Source organism: Lissotriton helveticus, chromosome 1_1 (genome assembly GCF_964261635.1).
Source record: "Lissotriton helveticus chromosome 1_1, aLisHel1.1, whole genome shotgun sequence".
In the NCBI taxonomy this organism is placed as follows: domain Eukaryota; kingdom Metazoa; phylum Chordata; class Amphibia; order Caudata; family Salamandridae; genus Lissotriton; species Lissotriton helveticus.
The window spans coordinates 708960369-708980942 of NC_136057.1; the positions used below are offsets into that span (position 1 = coordinate 708960369).

General features: G+C 45.4%; 1 protein-coding gene across 8 annotated transcripts in view; it reads left to right on the top strand.

Moving 5' to 3' along the window:
- Positions 1–20574, top strand: part of PPP1R12A (protein phosphatase 1 regulatory subunit 12A) — a 1571083-nt gene that overhangs the window by 607647 nt on the left and 942862 nt on the right. For all 8 annotated transcript variants that reach the window (XR_013606928.1, XM_078674242.1, XM_078674241.1 and 5 more), the window contains exons 7-9: positions 6840–6925; positions 7042–7199; positions 7763–7890. Coding sequence is in view for 7 of the 8 variants with exons in the window: in XM_078674242.1 (XP_078530368.1) it covers positions 6840–6925; positions 7042–7199; positions 7763–7890 (372 nt within the window). In the remaining variant the exon portion in view is untranslated. The remainder of the gene's footprint in view (positions 1–6839; positions 6926–7041; positions 7200–7762; positions 7891–20574) is intronic.

A 20574-nucleotide genomic window follows, 5' to 3' on the forward strand; every position in this document is an offset into this window, starting at 1 on the left:
GGAGATTGGAGTTTATTAATAACTCCTTTGTTCAGTTGTTACACCAACACCAACTTGTAATGAACACAACTAACTGTTGGGTGTGCGGTCTTATGCCTATCCCTTATCTGGTCCTGCCATTTAGTCACAATGGTTCTGTATGGGCATATAGGACAATGTTCATATATGCACACGACATCTACCCCCTGCGTTCTGTAACAGACAATCCTAGAGAGAGTGCTCTAGTCAATGGTATAGTAGACATGATTAAGGAAGGTATTTCTTATGAGACTATCCCAAGAGATGAGACACTAGTATATATAGGATGGAACATGACTGGATATGGAGCTACACTGAGTGAGAAACAGCAAGCTAAGAGATCGTCCCCTATTTGGATTGTACCCCATCAGGGTCATCTGTGTCTGCAAAGTAATGGCACGAATCCCAGGGCTCAGTTAGGGAAGAGTGTCTGTACTGAAACGTATGTTTTTGGATCTCAGACTTCCCCTGCGTTTTTAGCAGCTAAGGGTACCTATTTCATCTGCCACGATAGAGCCTATACATGGTTGCCCCCTGACTTTTCGGGCTCATGTTTTGTTTAATTTCTATTGCCCCCCACCTACACAGCAGCGGCAGATTACCACCGGACAAGGGTAGTTAGAGGTGTCTTGAGTACAGAAGACACTGCAGGTCAAGAATTTGGGGACTTTGCAAAGGGTTTTCTGCCGTTCTGGGGATCCATGGCTAACAGCAGGAACATTAGGCAATTGACAAGTGTAGTTGAGTCCACCGTGATTGAAACTGCTGGTGCCCTTAGTAACTTGACTGCTGAGCTCCAGTCGGATCGACTTATGACCCTTCAGAACCGGGTCGCGTTAGATGTCATACTTGCAGACCGAGGTGGGGTATGCAGATTGATCCAATCAAGTTGCTGCGTTTTCATCCCAGATAACGCTCCAACAGTGTACCAGGCCATCTCCAAACTACATAAGATTTCTGAATCTATTCATGTGGATAAAGGAGATTGGTCGTTAATGGGATGGTTCTGGGAACTGATATCCGCCTGGGGATGGAAAATCCTGATGGTCATTGGAATGGTCTTAGCCATTCTTTTCCTGTTCTGTCTATGCGTGCAGTGTGCTCCTGCAATATGTGGCCTTTGTGTCACATCATGTGTAAGGAAACCTGTATCAAGAGACAAACTAAGTACTAGAATGATGTTACAGCAACATCTCAATGACTTTAGGAATATAGATCTGGACTCAGATTAGCATGAGGATAGATTAATTGCCTATGTAAGGGCAAAAGGAGGGTTTGTGGTTCTGAAAAATTCTGGACTTGTGTAATCATTCTGAACTCGAGAATTAAACTTCATCGAAACATGACGAATTTGGTATTAAAAGACCGAGAATGACGAGCATACCATGTACAAATATTTTCAGCAGATTTGAGTGACGATTTCACCTCGAAATCGTCATTTGCGTTCTAAACCCTTGGCTTCCATTTATGTGTTGCCCTTTACATAGGCCTTAATCCAGCTGAAATCAATTCCACAAGGACACATACTCCTTAATCGACTTTCCTATGACCTGTGCAAGTTGGAACCATTGCCCCAGGCCGAACTCGTTAGGTCAGTTCCCCTCCCAGTGGCCGAACAAGATAGCATCAAGGCTCAACAAGCCATAAAACCATTTCAGCGCGCACACCTGCCGTATCTTGCTCACATCTGTCTCTACTCTTTTTGCTTCACTTACTTTATGGTGGGGAGGTGCCTGTTTTATTGGGGGTCCACCGATATCTGATGAAATGTTGGGCCTTGCCGGGTGATTTGTTGTGGGCAGCACGACGTGAAATATGTACATGTCATCATGACTCTGCTTTTCCTTTGTAACCAATAACTGTAAATGACATACTACAAATTCGAAGAATGTTTGCCTGAAGCTGAATATTCTGTATAAAGAGAGAAGCCTGACTTTGTAAAATCGAGCAGTCTCCTGAGAATATACTTCATCGTGTGTTGTACTTCTAGGACACTTGTTACCTTGGTTGCAGCCAATAAATCGATCTTTGACTTCACCTAGAAGACTCTGAGTTTCTGTGGTCTGGATCAGGAAGAACCCGAGGTCTCTGGGTGTACCCTGACACCGCTGGGTTACCGGTTCTGTGCCGGTTCTTAAAAACCCAGTACCTCACAATCACCACCTCCCCTGTCCAATGATGGAATTCAGCCGTGAAGCCATACTGTCCTATGGCTTTGTGATAGGGTAACTGGGAGATGGCCGCCGCAATCTCCTCCTTACTGACTTTCTCAAGGAATGCGGTAATCAGATCTTCCCCCGCCTGTTTCTTCAGTGTGTGGAGTGTGCTGTAGAACGACGCAAACTAATTAGCAATGGCCTGGGATTGGGTGAGTATCTCCCCGCTCGTCAACCTGATAGGCGGTATGGCCATGGTAGCCTCCCGCTGACGGAGCTGGGCTGCTAGCGGGCGGCCTGCCTTCTCTTCCTGTTCATAGTGCCTCCCTTTTTAGGAGCTGGAGGGCATACTTTCCCTTAGAGGTATGAAGGCTGTTGAGGGCCATACAGGCCTGCTCCAGGTGGCGATTGGGCACAGTGGGGTCTGAGAAGTAGAGATGCTTGAGGGTGGTGATCTGTGTCTCCAAATCTGCACTACATAGACAAGCTTGCATGTTGGCCACGGCGACGTCTCTTATTAGTTGGCCGCGTAGGGTTGCCTTCTCTGACGCCCAGAGCCTCCTGTGGTGCCTGATTATCCGTCATGTGGGCACAGACTTGAGCCTTACCCTGGGGGAGGGAGCAATATCTTTTTATGTTCAGGCGCCATGGTTTATGGCCCGGGGAGGCCAAGCCCACATCTAAGCACAGTAGGACCAATGGTTGGATAAGGCTGCGTCTAGCATATGGGATTCCCCAACAAGTGCCACTGCTGGGTAGGCGATGAGGAAGCAGTCTAGCCAGGATTGTGTGCCATGTACTGAGGACAGGAAGGTATACTCCAGGTGGCAAAGACGCCAATGATCAATGAGGCTGTGGTCGGAGGTGATATCCCTCAGCAAGGCTCTATCTGCATAGTTTCTCTTATCTAGGGGGCCTATCCTGTCGAGAACTGCATTGGTAGCAATGTTCCAGTCCCCGGCGATGATGTATTTGGATGCGCTGATCTCCACAAGGAGGCGATTTAACTGGAGAATGAAGGCACGTTTGGCCCCAATTGGTGCTTATACCGAACCCATAGATAGAGACCTATCTCCCACCCTTAGCTTTGCATACGTGTATCTGCCATCCGAGTCTTCACCACCGTAATGGGCAACGATTTGCAGATGCGTATCGCTACTCCACATGTTCGCTGTGGACTGTTTGCGGCAGTGGAGGGCGTTGAGGTGCTGCTATGTATTACTTTGCCCACCCAGTCGCGACGCAGGGTTTTGGCACCTAGATCGTAAAGGTGTCTCCAGTAGGAGGGCCACAGCCGCTATTTTGGCCTGCAGGTACGTTCCAGGAAAGGAAACACAGGGGTTGAAGGGCACGCGGTGCGGATGTAGGCATTCCTGGTCTTGCTCTGGTATGGATGCGGTCCTCCAGCACAGAAACTCGTAGGGATAGACCGTCCACCCTGCTCTGGAAGCTTGCGATGTCCGACCGGATGGATTCTGATTCAGACGTCAAAGCGGAAATGATTGTGTCCATGCCCTCCAGACGTCGGCCCACAGCAGTGATCTCCTATAATATACACTCCATGGTGGTGTCTGGGTCGCTGGCGGCTTCTGATCGAGGTGTTTCCGGTGTAGACAGACGTGCCCGGGGGTGGCAGGCGTAGAGCAAGGCATGTTGAGGGCCTCAGCAGCTGTCAAGCAGGTTTTACCGTGGTCTTCTCAGGAGACCTCCCATGACTCTGTGCTGCAGTTGGTGGGCTCTCCCTGATGGGTCAGGGGGCTGGTGATGGCAGGGTCCCTGGTTAGGTCTCCGGGGGTGAAGCTTTACCTGTACAAGAACCCCCAAGGATTCGATGGTGACCTTGCGCAGACTGTTCAGGGAGTTGGCAGATGCCCTGGCGCTAATGATGCAGAATCTGTTGTAGGGGGAGGACGAAGAGGCATCGGTCTAGTCCCAGGCCCAACAGTTCACGGTCTCTGTGATCTCTCGCCTATGTGCGCAAAGAACCTCCCGGTAGCCTCTCCGCTCGGGCTGCGTCCTATGTCATGCAGGGGGGGGTCGATACTCACAAGCTCTGGCTGCCTCCAGTGGGTACCTGGCTTAAGATTATGTGGTGTCTTCACACGTTCTGCGGCAGAGAGGCCACCACGTCTGCAGATAACTGTTCTTGTTGGACCACCCAATGGTGGTGGGTCTGCAATATCATGGGGTAGCCGGAACTCTGATCCTGGATCTCAGCAGAGGAAGTAGGTAGGGGTCGGGGTGGGGCACAGTAGCACCGTCCTGGCGGGGCACCCCTTGTCGTGCCGCACCCCGTGGGTCACTTACTACCGGCCACATGGTTTTCTGGAGCATCATGGAATTTACTGGCAGAGGCCTGGCTTGTTGTGAGGTCCAGCTGGCAGGGGAGCTGTTCCTCGAGTAGGTATGTTGGATGAGGGCAGCGTCCACTGATGGGCTCTGGTGGTCAGTAACGTGGGGACAGAAGTATGTGGTACGCTAGCAGGTTGCAGTACCCTGCAAACCGCCCGCTCAGGGTGCGCCCAGTGCTGCCGGCATAATCATCAGGGCCGGAGAGTCCCAGGCGGTGTGTCGGGACCCTTCCGCAGTGCCCTATGTGTAATGTGCGTGACAGACACGGTGGGGGTGTAGTTTCATTCAGGCCCCCTCCGCTCTGTTGGTGAAAGCTGATGCCGTCCTGAAGTGCTGACGGGCCCTGGTCAGGCCTCTTTTGGTGCTGTGGGCTGCAGCTCCTTATGCAGAGGTTATGGCAGGTGCGGTGGGGGTGCAGCGGTGATTCAGGCTCCCACTGCTTCCAGTGGAGAAGCGGTTGGCGTCGGTAATTGCCAGCGAAGCGAGCTGCTGACGAGTGGCCCAGCCAGGCTTCGCTTGAAGCTGTAAAGCGCTGTGGAGCCCCACGACGTAGGCCCTGCGGGACCAGGATAGTAGGATAGTAGGTCCGCAGGCTCAGCTCAGCTCAGTCCGTCACCGTTGCAGTGCTGGTGGTGGGAGTTGCATTCGGCAGAAGAGGCGAAGGGAACAAGTTGGAGTAGTCTCCGTGTGATGAGAGACACCACAACCACCTTCCAGGCCCTGTCCTCGCATTGGGCTCCTGGATCAAGCGGCCATCTCCGCTAGTGGCCACACCACGCCGCTGCTATAACTTTGTTTCATCCGCCTTTATCGTTCTTACTCCATATAGTGAATGCACACGTCGCACACATGAGCAGATTGCTGGGCCACAGCAAACTCTCTGAAAGAGCACTTTTAGTGTTTGTGCTTCATATCCCCTATCTCATCTGCAGTTGTTGTAGTGTCCTGCCAGCCCAGGTACTCGCCAATAACCACGCCACACACGGAGAGTAGTTTTACATGTCTTTATTCCACTCCGTGAAAGTCCGAACTCCACATTCTAAACCTGCCTTTAAGTCATTTCTCCAATGCTTACGATACAGGCCTGAGGCATTCAGTGGGAACCAAAAGAGTTCCAGGGTTCTTTTATTTACAAGACACTATAACAGCCTTACTGATTCCTGCTGGGGAAGCCGCTGTTGTATTTTTTTTAAAGGTGGCTGAATGCGCATCCCCTAGAATTGATCTAAACAAACATTACATGTGCTTCAATCAACACCATGTCTTTATGTGTGGTCCCACAATTATGCCCTGTAGACACATTTAAAGTATTCTTTGATTCTGTATTTAATTGTAGCCTATCAACCAGCTTGTGTTATGATGCATACGAAGGCTTCTTACTCATAAACTATCATCTTTTTCCTTTCTACAGAGGAAAATTTTTTGAATTTGAGATTTTGGTGTTTTGATGATTCTGATGCTTCCTCTTTTATTGCCTTAGCGGCATCGGTGCAATAATCTGTTGCATTTGTGCACCTTATCCTGTTTTCCAAAGTAAGATAGCACATCCAATGATGGCTCAGCTTCGTATGAGCCACAATCTCTATTTTGTTTCTTATTGAATGTTTTTAAGTGATTGCATATTGCAGTGCAGCACGGACTGTTTCAAGCAGGCAACTGTGTCAGTATTAATGTATTGTATTTATACAATTTTTTTTGTATCCACCTCATTTGCTTGGTAATTTGCTGAGTTCTAGAAGTTTGAAAGCCAGGGATCCTCACAGTGTTATACAATACATTCAATTACTTTTTAAAGTACTGCCCGTTTGTTGAAACTCAGGTCATCTTATTGATCTTAAGTTCTGCTCTGCATGTATGTTTCTTCCAGGTAAAATGGCTAATTTGCTTACCTGCAACGCAAGCAAGATCTGGTCATGGGTTACATGGTTCAATCTTAGGTCGGCAGTAGTCCTTGTGCTCCTCCTAGTCAAAGGCTCGTTCCTTACTTTCTTAGAGGTTGTGGTACTCCTTTACCAAAGTCCCCCAATTTTCAGCTAGTTGAGCCATAGTTGTGTGAAGCATATTCTGTTTCGTATATTTTATCTTTTGTTGACCTTTTACCCAATGCAGCTTGTCAGTGTGGCACACATGCATGTGATTTTCATCTTCTTGTAATTTATAACTAACTGGTCATTCGAAACGTAAGTATTTTAGAGGAGCGTGCCCATTGAAATTGTCCATGCATTTTTTAATATATCAATGATCCTTTAAACTGTTATGGTGGAATCAATATACCAATACAATAATTGACCACATTTCGATTTGTTTTTTAAGCTTCTTGCAGAAAAACGGGAAAAGAAATCACCTTTAATTGAATCTTCAACCGTGGAAAATAATCAGCCACAAAAGCCATTAAAGAAGTAGGTAACTCATTAATTAAAATTTCTCAAATGTCACCAGTTGCCAGTTAAGTCTCATGTGGAATTGTGCTAAATTTTGAATGCTAATCTTTCACCTTGCATTTTTTCTGCTCTAGTAAAGAGGCCCTAATAATTGAACAAGAAAAGAATACACCCAGTATTGACTCCCATGAGCAAGAAAAGGCTGATGATGAAGAGGAAGGAAAGAAAGATGAATCCAGTTGTTCTAGTGAAGAGGAAGAGGAGGAAGATTCTGAATCTGAAACGGAAACTGGTTAGTCCTACACAATTAAATCCGAGAAATTGAAAGACTTATGGAATCCTTCTTTTTTTTTTTTTTTTTTTTTAGAGAAAGCTAGTTATGTGAATTAAGAAATGTTAGTTCCACACTTCCCTTTGGAATATTAACTTGACACGTTGTAAATACCTCATCATAGCCTCTCTTATCAGATGCCAGGACAGCTAATTGCCACACCCTTCTACTCTTCACCTCCGATAATTCTGGTTCAAATGGAGCTTAAGGATTCCTTTTACCGTAACACGGGCAAGTTGTAGGAAGCTATTGGCATGTTAATACTGCATCTCATTGAAGGAAATACAGTTTAGAAATGTGTAGTGGAGACAGGTGTTACATGATCTGTCTTTATGGGGTCTTCGTCTTACACAGGACAAGAGTTACATTAATCAGCGCTCGTGCTAAGAGAATTGAGTACAGTTAACAAATTAATGGAGCCATAGATTAGTTTGACCTGGCAATACAACCACTTTAAGAAAGTCTGGAAAAACAACAAGATTTATGTATTTATCTGTAACATTTAATTTGAATTTTATTTTTAGATAAAATCAAACCATTGGCACCTGTGAGTAGCACCACAAATAACACCAGTGCACTGCTATCTCCTGTTGTGGTTTCAGCACCATCAGTGCCCACTGGACAGGTCACTCCTATATCACCTGTTAAAAAGGTAAGACCATGCTAGTTACTTTTATTTGAAATCCACTCCTCGTTTTCTCTTGCATGATTAATGTTTTGGCATGCATTTGGTGCCTATGAAATACCGGCTGGGATACTTTCGACAATTGTGTACAGTTTAATACAATTTAATTTTTATTGCACTCATGATGTGCTTTGCATTTAGAATATGAAATATGACAAATAACTTTTTCTGAAGATTGACTAGCATCACATCTTTCACTGATGCTTGATTTATTTGTATTTTCAGTACAGTATTCAAAAATATTTTTGAAAAGGGTATTAGGTGAACACTGCATTAAAGAGATGGAGTGATCAGCTAAGGTCTATTTTTGTCAACCATGGTGCTTGTATACTGCCATTTATTGCTGCGTTTAAGTGGGAATTATTGTTCAATTAAGCAAAATCATAATTTTAGGGGAAAGCAGTGGGGAAAATAAGAAAAACGTTTGCCTAAATCCAGGAAAATGTGACTGCTTAAGACCGTCTGAATCTCAAGCAATGTTTATTTCACATATTTGGCAATCGGTCTTAAGAACACAATGTTCAAAGCATGTGTGCTGTAGATACACATGCTTTACATACTCCTGCCATCTAGTGTTGTGTCTGGATGTTTGCAAGTTGCTTTTCTTTGAAGAAGTCTTTTCCAGTCACTAGGTAAGGTGACTCCTCCTTTCGGTGATAATGTGCTTGGGCATCGACTCCATTGTTAGATTGTTTTCTTTCCGCCATCAGGTTCGGACGTGGTTTGCAGCGCTCTGGGTCAACTGTTCTTTGGGATCCCCTCGGTGCGCAACCTGCTTTACCCTCGTCTGTATTGTTTCGTGTGTGTTTAACCATTCTCTGTGTGTCAAAAATATGGGAAAGCTCTGTCTGGTATCGAAGACATCGTTGGCGGCCTTCGGGCCTAGCCGTGTCTGTAGACTTACACTCTGTTACTTATTGTCCAGTCCTCTGTAGATGGAAGGGACTCTGTTTCTATTTTTGTCCTTGGTGCCATTCCAAGTATCCGCACACCGACCTGCATAAAGTCTGCAACTTGTGCCTCTCACTGGAGTACAAGGAAGGAGATTTCAACACTTGTCGAATGCTCCGATCGTAAAAGACTTGGTGGGACCATCGGGCTTGATGAAGGGACATGCAGCTGCGGAGCATTGAACACATCCCGGATATCTTCAGAAAAGATACCAAACAGTCATAAATGAAGGCGTAGGCACCGGAAGAGCAGGAGGCCTTCTCTATTCAAGAATTGGACTCGGAAGTGGAGATTGAGTTGTAGTCTGAAGAAGTTCCTTAGGGACAGAGTGCCGTGAGTAATAAAGCCCCTTTGACCCCAGACTTTATTCCACCAAACAAAAGGTGTCTGGGCTACTACTGCCTGTTGGCCATGGTTGGCGCCGAGAGACTGTTTCCAGTGCCCTGCCCTCGGGCTCGTCACTGAAACAGACAATCAAGCGTTCCGGCTCGGACCTGAGCTGAGACAATACCCATTCGGTTCCGAAACATTCCAGATTGAAAGGGAAAAAGGACAAAACCAGCTCACTACCGAAAATGTTGGTGCAAAACAAAAATAGGCTGCCTTAACACTACAAGAGCAGATTTTAGAAAAAATGAAAGAAAACTGGATCCCAAACAGAAGAAGATTAACATAAATCCCGATACTGGACGCATAACCGCTAAACCAGTAATTCCTCCAAAAAGGAAGGCATACACTGAATACAGAATCCCTCTGAAGGAAAAACTGGACATGGCTACCAGCCCTATTAACATTCCACAAACCCCTCCACCTTCTTCACCAATTCCCATTATACCAGATATAGATCCTCTACACATTACACCATCAGGTTCTCCTAACACAAATCCTGATTTAGGAGAGTATGACGATAATTATAATCAGCCACCACCTGATCCATGGGATGACTATACTATAGACCTGCTACTAGATACAGACCCTGATCTATACCCAACAAAACCTTCCCCTCCTGATGATAATACTGCATATCACAAATTAATTGCTAGAGCAGACAATTATCACGGTGTACCTTTACACAAGGAAGCACCAGAAGATGATTTCCTATTCAAAAACCTTAGGAAACACACACAAAACAACACAAATGTTGACTATGTTAAAAGTTCTGATGAGGCATACTGATGATATTTTTAAAGACCCAGTTGGAACATGTATATTAACCCCCACCATCCAACCTGGTTTTTATTTTGGGTCAGTTCACTTTGGATTCCTTGGTGGTCTCTAATGCCCGTAAGAGGGCAAATTGACAAACCTCAGGAGAGGCACCACCTCCAGATAAAGATTCCAAACTAATAGATGCATCAGTGAAAAGAGTAGCTGCTTAATCAGCCAACCATTGGTGTGTAGCTAATACGCAAGGTGTTTTGTCCAGATGCGAAAGATCACTGGGATGAAATTAAGTAATTATTGCAATATCTCCCAGAGGAACACAAAAAAAGGGGGCAGGAAATAGAGCCGGAGGTGAAACTTATTTCTAATTCCTCTATCAGGTGTGCATTAGATGCTGAGGATACTGAAGCTAGGGGAATCAACACTAGCATTCTGCTAAGAAGACATGCCTGGCTCAGAATTTCTGGTTTCAAACCAGAAGTTCAGCAAACCATTCTTAATGCACCCTTTGATAAAGAACACCTCTTTGAGCCTCAAATAGACCAATCCCTTGAAATACCGAAGTAGCAAAATCTATGGGAACACTTCAATCTTCTTCTGCCAGAGGTTCCTTTTTATCGCTCCTTTTTCAGAGGGGACTCTAAACTAACACCACAGATGCAGCCGCATCTTCATACAAAACACAATCTTCCCCCTCTAGAGGATTTTACCAGGGTGATTATAGAGAGAACAATTTTAAGGGAAGAAGTAGAGGTACACCACCACGCACCTCCCAGTCCACTAACAAGCAGTGACTTGCTAGTACTCCCCTCCACCCATTCATCACCTGTCGGAGAAAGATTATAATGCTTTCTTCCTATTTGGCAATCAATAACATCAGACAAATTGTTTTTGGATATTATCCAACATGGTTATTGCCTGGAGCTTACCAGCAACCCTCCCAATATTCCACCTCACATTCACAAACTCTCACCACAACACCAACAGCTCCTCAAACAAGAGATACAAGCTCTTCTAACAAAAGGAACTATAGAACCGGTTCTATTACAACATCAAGGATCAGGGGTTTACTCACTTTACTTCCTAATCTCAGAATGTTAAATCTATACCTACTTTCAGAGCACGTCCATGTGGTTACCCTTTAACAAATGCTTCCACTTATACAGCAAGGCGACTTAATATCCCCACTAGACTTAAAGGACGCTTACTTCCATATTCCTATAGACCCAGCACATCGTAAATATCTAAAAATTGTGATAGCAGGAAATCACTATCACTTCATAGTACTCCCATTCGGAGTGACTACTGCACCCAGAGTATTTACAAAATGTTTGGCAGTAGTAGCAGCTCATTTAAGACCGCAAATTCTTGTCTTTCCATAACTGGATGACGCACAGCAAAGGTGTCTACAATACACTCAAGCCACCATAAACCTCCTTCATTAATTGGGATTTACAGTCACTGCACAAAAGTCTCATCTTCAACCCTTAAAACAGCAACCATATCTGGGAGCAATGTTGAACACTTATACAGTGCTAGCATCTCCCAGTACAGCCAGAATTCAACATTTTCAAACTTTATTACCACAGTTTCAAAACAATACCTAACAGTCAAAACTTTCATGCAACTGTTGGGGATTTTGGCATCATGCATTGTAATGGTGCCTCATGCAAGGTTACACATGCGTCCTCTACAGGCATGCTTAGCACGTCCGTGTAATCAATCACAGGGTCAATTAACAGATCTAGTGTTGGTAGACAGCCGCACTAATCGCTCTGTGCAGTGGTGGAATGCACAAAAGGGCGGCCCTTCATTGACCCAGTTCCACAAGTCGTACTAACAGCAGATGCATCTCACAGGTTGGGGTGCCCATCTTCGGCATTTAACAATTGGCCGTTTATGGAACGCCAAATACAAAAGTCTCCAAAACAATTACTTGGAGCTTCTAGCTGTTTACCTAGCACTAAAAGCTTTTCAGCCTCACCTGGTAGGGAAAGTTGTCTGAGTCTGGACAAAGACTATGACGGCTTTGTACAACAAGCATTTGTAATGCAATAGGTCTCGCATTAGGAAAGTTTGAGCTATTGGTATTGTAAATGACACATTTTTTATTTGTTTTGTTTTTGAAAATAGCGAAATTAATAGCTGTGTAATTTACAATGCCAATAATTATAACTTTCGCAAATGTGACACGTATAGCATTTGTAAGGCAACATGTGTTGTATTTACGTGACTTACATGTATTGATATTACAAATAACAATGGCTTTTATTTGTTTTCAATAATTAATACTTAAATAAAAGTTATTGTCATTTTTAATGGCAATAGCTTAAAGTTTTGTAAATAACTTTTGTGAAGATTATGTTCAGTGTATTTTATTGGGCCGAAAATCCAAGAAGAGAAGTGAAATATTAACATCTTTTTATTACAAATGTAATAAAGCTTGAAACATTGAGAGAATATATTTGAACCAGGTGTTGTTGAATGGTTGCACAGATTGATGCTGTGGTGGCGCTGAGTGATGTTGTGATGGGGAACAAGTGATGCTGTGGCCTTCAGTGATGCTGTGATAGCGCATAGTGATGTTGTGGTGCTCCTGAGTGATGCTGTGCTGGTGCGGAGTGATGCTGTATGCTATGCTATGTTTATTTTTGCTATCCTATGTTTTGTTTTGTTATGCTATGCTATGTTTTGCTATCCTATGCTTTGATTTGTTATGCTATGCTATGCTGTGTTTTGTTATGCTATGCTATGTTTTGTTATGCTATGCTGTGCTATGCTTTATTATGCTATGCTATGTTTTGTTATGCTATGCTATGTTTTGTTGTGTTTTATTATGCTATGCTTTGTTTTGCAATGCTATGTTTTGTTATACCTTGCTATGTTTTGTTGTGTTTGGTATACTATGTTTTGCTATGCTATTATATGTTTTGTTTTGGTATACTATGTTTTGTTGTGTTTTGTTAAGCTATGTTTTGTTGTGTTTTGTTATGCTATGTTTTGTTATGTTGTGCTATGTTTTGTTATGTTATGCTATGTTTTGTTTTGCTATCCTATGCTTTGTTTTGTTATGCTATGCTTTGTTTTGCCATGCTATGTTTTGTTATGCTATGTTTTGTTGTGTTTTGTTATGCTATGCTATGTTGTGTTTTGCTATGCTATGTTTTGTTATGCTAGGTTTTGTTTTGCTATAATATGCTTTGTTTTGTTATGATATGCTAGGTTTTGCTATCCTATGCTTTTTTTGTTATGTTATGCTATGCTGTGTTTTGTTATGCTTTGTTTTGTTATGCTATGCTGGTGAGGTTGTATGAGTGTGTGTGAGGGTGAGTGAGGGGGTGTGAGGGTGAGGGTGTGTGAGGGCGAGGAGGGGTGAGGGTGTGTGAGGGTGTGTTAATGTGAGGGTGTGTGAGGGGGTGTGAGGGGGTGTGAGGGTGAGGGGAGTGAGGGTGTGTGGGGGTGAGGGTGAGTGAGGGTGAGTGAGGGTGAGTGAGGGTGAGTGAGGGTGAGTGAGGGTGAGTGAGGGTGAGTGAGGGGTGAGTGAGGGGTGAGTGAGGGGTGAGTGAGGGGTGAGTGAGGGGTGAGTGAGGGGTGAGTGAGGGGTGAGTGAGGGGTGAGTGAGGGGTGAGTGAGGGGTGAGTGAGGGGTGAGTGAGGGGTGAGAGAGGGGTGAGTGAGGGTGAGAGAGGGGTGAGAGAGGGGTGAGTGAGGGGTGAGTGAGGGGTGAGGGGGTTGTGAGGGTGAGGTGGTGTGAGGGTGAGGTGGTGTGAGGGTGTAGGGGGGTGAGGGTGTGTGGAGGGTGATGGTGTGTGAGGGGGTGAGGGTGTGAGGGGGTAAGGGTGAGAGGGTGAGTGAGGGTGTGTGAGTGAGGGTGGGTGAGGGTGAGAGGGTGTGTGAGGGTGAAGAGATGTGAGGGTGAGGATGGAACCAGAGACGGGACTGCAGGGGGATATTCCAACCTATATTTTCTGCTTGTGAAGTAATGTCGCTGGTAATTCTCAAATGTAGCTTAAAAGCGCGTGTTTTTACGCAGCCGTGCCCCAAGGGGACGCTCTAAGGGTATCATGGGACAGACATCTCTTTTTACAGAAACTGCGTCCGGCTTTGTATCCTGCCAGGTTAGGTTCTAAACAGCACTTCCTTTCTAGCTGAGCCCAAGCAAGATGGATTCAACAGCATGCGGAGAACGCACTCTGGAAAGCTCTCTTCAAATCCATTCTAGTTCAAACTGATTGAAACTAGTGGCTCCAAAGTACCTGTATGGTGAGCTGTGGAGAGGCTACGGCAACCCAATCCTAGACTAGCACAGTTGCAATTAGATTCCTCTGGCCAATCAGATGAGCAGTACATACGCAGGCTTCGTCTGAGGGAATATTTAGACGGAGGTGAATTTGCAAGAAGGCTGGAGTATTCCAGTCAAACCCCCCAGGTTGTTTAAAACTTCGTTTATTGTAATGAGACACGTATATGTTTGTTTTGTGGCAGTAGGTAAGGGGAAAGGGTCAGGCATAAAAAACTAGCCAGTCTTACTGTGGTTACAGCCGTACGCATGCACCTCTCTAGAGGAGATTGTATTCATACAGTTACATGCCTTTTACAACATATTCAAAAGGTGAAGTGAAATCGCTTTGTTACAGGTGAATGAACAGAGCTGTACTCCACAAAACCCTTACAGACAGCCAGCAATCTCATTAGTCAAGGAAGGTTAATCAATGGGTCAATTCTTGCACCTCTGCATGCAGCATACTATAGCCTTTACCTGAAGCAAAATAGATGTGGCATTCTGTGTGGGATGCAAACGATTATCAGACTTTAGACCAGAAAAACGCAGGGGGCGAGTGCTGCGACCTACAATAACCTTTTCGGAGCCTTTTCCTAAAACTGGACAAATAATTATCTCCCTGTGCCTCGATGTTCTTTTCTATGAAAATACTTCGTAAATACCCCGGAGTGCACATTATATGAGAAACGGCACTATTTACATGTCACACTATTTCTTTGAGTGCGCTACTTTATTTGTTCGTTCCACCGATTCAAGCCCGCACCTCCCGAGACGCTTCTGAGAATGACACTTGGCGCCTTGAGCCGTCTCTATGCCGGAGAGCGGGGGCTGCCTGCGCATGTGCGCCATTCCTAAGTTTCGTTTTTAGTAGCGAGCCCCGGAGCGAAAGCGAAGTGGCAGCTGAAGTCTCGGGTCCCAGGAGGGGGCCCGGGTGAAGACGAGCGGAAAGCACTGCGGGGCTCCCATGCCTAAGGGGAGAGCCCCGCGTCGTGTTGGCCTGGCAGAGGAGCTCGAGTGCTCTGTGGGGCTCCCATGAGAAGCCCGGCGTGTTCCAGATGGTGCGAGCCCGGTGAGGTAAGGGGGGGAGGGGTGTGTGCCTGTGTGTGTGTGCCTGTGTGTGTGCCTGCGTGTGTGCGTCTGCGTGTGTGTGCTTGCCTGCGTGTGTGCGTGTGTGCATGCATGCATGTGTGTGTGTGCATGCATGTGTGTGTGCGTGTGTGTGTGTGTGTGTGTGTGTGTGTGTGTGCATGTATGTGTGTGTTTGCACACCTCAGGGAATCTGAGGCAGGAGATGTGCACGGCGCCGGCCTGGATGTGCGCGTCTACAGACACCAATCGCCGCGCGTGGCCGACCCCTGTCTCCGATTCCCAGGAGGCGGGCAACATTAGATGTCGAGCTGGACGAAATGCTTCGCATTGCTTTCTCCAGCTCAACCTAAAAACCAGGGGGGGACACCCTCTCTACAGTTGTCACACTTCTCAGACCATTTAGGCAACACATCACAAAATTTATCTTCTGGCGGAACACCTTCCAGGCATCAACAACCAATTTGCCTACCTCCTCAGGAGGATGCGGCAACAAGTACACAAATAGGAACTACATCCCCAGGTTCTCCGTCCATACTTCCAGAAATGGGGGTTTTCACAGATAGATCTCTTTGCCACAGCAGAGAACTCAAAATGCTCAACTTCGCATCCAGATTTCCACACAATTTATCCAAAGGCCCCATGTTTGAACTGGTCAGGGATATTTGCTTATTCTTTGCCTCCTCGCCCTCTCCTTCCATTACATTGATTCTAGTTGCTACCATGTGGGATAGTCAACCATGGTTCACCACACTACTAGACCTGTCAGTGGTTCCACACCAAAAGCTGCCCCTCACTTCCTACCTTCTCACACAGACCCTTGGCGAAATCAGACATCCAAACCCAAGGAGCTCAATCTAGTGATCTGGCTTGTGAAGTCATTAGAGTTTGGATACTTATACCTACCACCAGATTGCATGTCAGTTCTTAAAGGGGCAAGAAAACCTACCACTACAGCATGTTATGCAGCAAAGTGTAAATAGTTTGTTATATATTGTAATAACACAATTGATCACTTAGATGCATCTATACAAAATATAAATTTTTACCTTTTGCATCGGCAGCAAGTTGGCTTAGGCTACACATCAATTCGACTACATCTTGCAGCAGCAGCTGCATATCTAAAAAACAGCAACATTTATCCCTGTTGAAGTTCCTGTGATCAAAACCTTTATGTAAGCCCTTAAGAGAATAATACTACCCATACCACCTGCACCGGTATAGAACCTTAACATTGTTCTCGCAAGGCTTATGGGTCCACCTTTTGAGTCATTACTCAATTGTGGATTACTATTTCCATCATGGAAGGTTGCCTTACTCGTTGCTATCACTTTATTAAGGCGTGTTGGTGAGCTACAGTCATTAACTTTAGAAGAACCTTTCTTTCAACTTCATAAAGATAGTGGTTCTTCGTACAAATCCAAAAGTAGTTTTTGCTTTTCATACTAACCAATCAGTTGAATTACCAGTGATTTGCCCCGCTGAAAGTGGACCGCCTCCAGGAAGTTTTTAACCACATGGCCGCGGCTGTAATTCGGCCGCGGCGCTTGGGGGGGTGGGGGGAGGGGCGTGGCACCGCCATGCTGGTGACGGAACCACTCCGTCACCAGCCACAGGTGGGCTGTGCTAATGACGGAGTGGTTCCGTCACGGCCCCGCCTGCCCATTAGAAGGCACCGCACAGGCGCGAAATGACGGAACCACTCTGTCATTAGCACAGCATGGAAGGGGTTAATGAAGCCCTAACAAGGAGAGTTCTATCAATGACAATGCAGGAGGCGGTGGTATCTATGATCCTTTAACCAGATTTTTAAAAAAACAGCTCTCAAGCTCATACATACTGATATCCCTGTTAAATTTAGATGCCAAGATACTAAGTGGGATTCTAATGGCCCGAATGTTGCCCTATATGCCCCAACTTATTCATCCTGACCAAACCGGTTTTATTCCTAGACGAAATACCACACATAACCTACGCACATTAGCATACGTGTGGCATGCTCCACGTATATAAAGAGAATGTTGTGCTTTGGCATTATTAGATATCAAACAGCATTCGACTCAGTTGAATGGGATTATGTATGGGTGATTCTGAGGCTGTGACGCACATACATACAATGGATAACATTTCTATATACCAACCCTGCGGCCACAGTGAGATTGGGATCCCAATTGTCAGAGCGATTCACATTAACGAGAGGCACCCAACAGGGATGTCCTTTATCCCCACTTATATTTGCCATTACAATGGCACCCCTGGCAGTTACACTAAGGGAGAAAAATGAGACGATGAGGAATTCAATTAGGAGACGCTAATCATGTAGTTTCAATGTACGCAGACGACACACCACTATACATTCTACAACCAGATTTAGCGGTACCAGTTTTCCTCTCAGAACTTGAGAAATTTGGAAACCTGTTGGGCCTTCAACTTAACCCTGGGAAATCTAAACTATTCCCCATGTGAAACTTGGTCGGGACGCAAGACATCGATATGCCTAAGGTGAGCATCAAATGGGTACCGGAAGGTGTTAGATATCTGGGGATTGGATGAACACATACACACACAGCCTATTTAGATAATAATATAGGGAGAACAATAGAAGGTATAGGCAATTCTGTTACATCCTGATGGGTAGAGTTGCGCTAATAAAAATGGTCATATTGCCATGGTGCTTATATACCCTTCAGAACTTCCTATACAGAGTAATAGGTAGGCAAAAAAGGACAGCTTATTTAGAAAGTGACCTCAGTGTGGGCGAAGTACGCTTACTCCGACTTATACGACATCTGCAACCTGTCTATTGCAGAGCACAAGGAGCAGGACTAAGCTGCATGTAAGTCGTTAAAAAACTAGTAAACTCAGAAGCTGACCCGATCAGAGACTGTCTCCGCTGACATCTCCATGGTGTGAGTTAGAGTTCTCACAAGAAGAAGCACATAGCGAGGGTGAGTTGGAAGTCAATATCACACCCGCTCAGGGGTACTCCATAGCAAGCCAGCACAAGGTCACCTCTGACGAGTCCAGGAGGGGAAAGAATCGGACATGCAGGTTAAGCAATCTACGCATCAGACTCTGGTGCCTGCGTGGGGACTCAAAATGAAGACGACACCATGGGCAGTGAGTTTTGAAGAAAATCACGCCATGGTGCGCCACAACCCTCGAGCTCTTGCCAACATCGCGGGTGTACCTCGGAGCCGAGACATGAGAAGGTTCTCGATCCCAATCTGGGCAACCAGGCATACAGACAAGGAGGAAGCTGACATCGCTGTTGAAACAGCTGTCGGTGTCGAGCCACTTATCGGCACAGACTAAACACCCGCACCAGGCTTCGTTGCCAAAGAAGCACTCTGATCCGAATAAACGCTTTGTGTCGAATCATTCAGAATCCAAGCAAGCATCATCACCGATGGGAAAAAAAGGAACATGGTCACTTTTAGATGCCGAAGAAAACCCTGGCTCTGACCACTACAAAGACAAAAGTGCTTTCCTCAGCCACAACAACACTGCCAGAGAAGAAAGTAACGGCATCACAAAAAACAAGTCTTACAAGATGAAGAAGGCACTGGTTTTAAAGGCCTACACATGTACATGCAGGAAAAGCACTATAGGCAGTCATCCAAACGAAAGGGTCAACAATTGGATGTGCTACAGTCACTACCTAATAGTGGCTACTGAACATAGGGCCCCATGTCTTTACCTCAACATCTATACTGACACACAAAATCACCCTCACCTGCTCAGGAAGAGGAAAGCGGGGATAGCACTGAGCTTGAGGCGTATCACTCAGATTCTGATAGCCAACTCAGCCCAGACCCATGGGATGACTGATGTGGTTCTTCCAGACACAGACATGGAGCCGCAAATCCCAACAAAAGCTTCTCCACTTGATGACAACTCCTTATACCACAGTGTCATACAAAGGGCTGCGGAATACTATATAATACCCAAGCAGACCACAGAGGAGGAAACTGAGTTCTTGGTAGAAACACTTTAAAAAACAGAGGGTACGGTATAATCTCTACTGATGATAGGTTCCATTTTAAATGTAACCAAATACATTTTTAAACATCTTGTTCAAGCCAGAGTGCTTACACCAAGGATAGAGCGCAAATACAGCCCTCTTCCATCAGACCCTATATATGTCAGTGGACACTCTACTGCAGACTCCCTAGTTGTCACTTCAGCTCCTAAAAGAACAGTATTGCAAAGCACTGGGGAAGCTCCACCTCTCGACAAGGAGAGTAAATGCACTGTGGCAGCGAGGGAAAGGTTTGCTATGGGATATGCCGATCTTTTGCGGATTGCCAATTCTGTGGGCCTGTTGTCACGCTATAACAGGCCACATGGGATGGCATGGAGGCCTTACTACAACATCTCCCAGAACAATACAGGTAAAAAGGGGAAGATATAGTTGCAGAAGGGAGGCTGAAATCAAACACATCCATCTGATGTGCGTTCGATAGTGCACACATCGCAGCACGAGGCATTAATACATCAGTACTGCTCCGTAGACAAGTATGGCTTTGCATATCTCGGTTCAAACCACAAGTGCAACAGGACATTTTGAACATTCCTTTTGATGATGAACATCTTTTTGGCCCAGAGGTTGTTACACAAATGGAAAGGGTAAGAAATTATACAGAAACAGCCTAGTCAATGGTAGCCTTGCTGTCCACAATGCAAAAGACACCACCTTTTCGGCGCTACCAAGGGAGAGGGACCTCAGAGTACCACACCAGCCACACCAAGCTACCAACAACCACAATACCACCAGTAATTTAAAAGGCTATTACTGATGTGGCTATAAATCATGAGGTAGATAAACACTCACAAAGGGAGCCTCTGTCACCAAACAGTGACTCCCCAACCATTCCACTTGACTACACATCACCTGTCGGGGAAGGCTACAACACTTTAATCAGTTGTGGCCAGAAGTGACATTAGACTAATGGGTGTTAGACATCATCACTCTGGGATATTGTTCTGGAGCTCAAAAAATAACCTCCAAATATCCTACCAAGAAAACACTTCCTAAAGCCATAGCATCTACACCTGCTGAAGAAAAAAAGTAAAAACATTATTTCAAAAAGGAGCCATGGAACATGTCCCATACAAACATCAAGGAAAAGGAGTATACTCACTATATTTTCTAATACCCAATAAAAA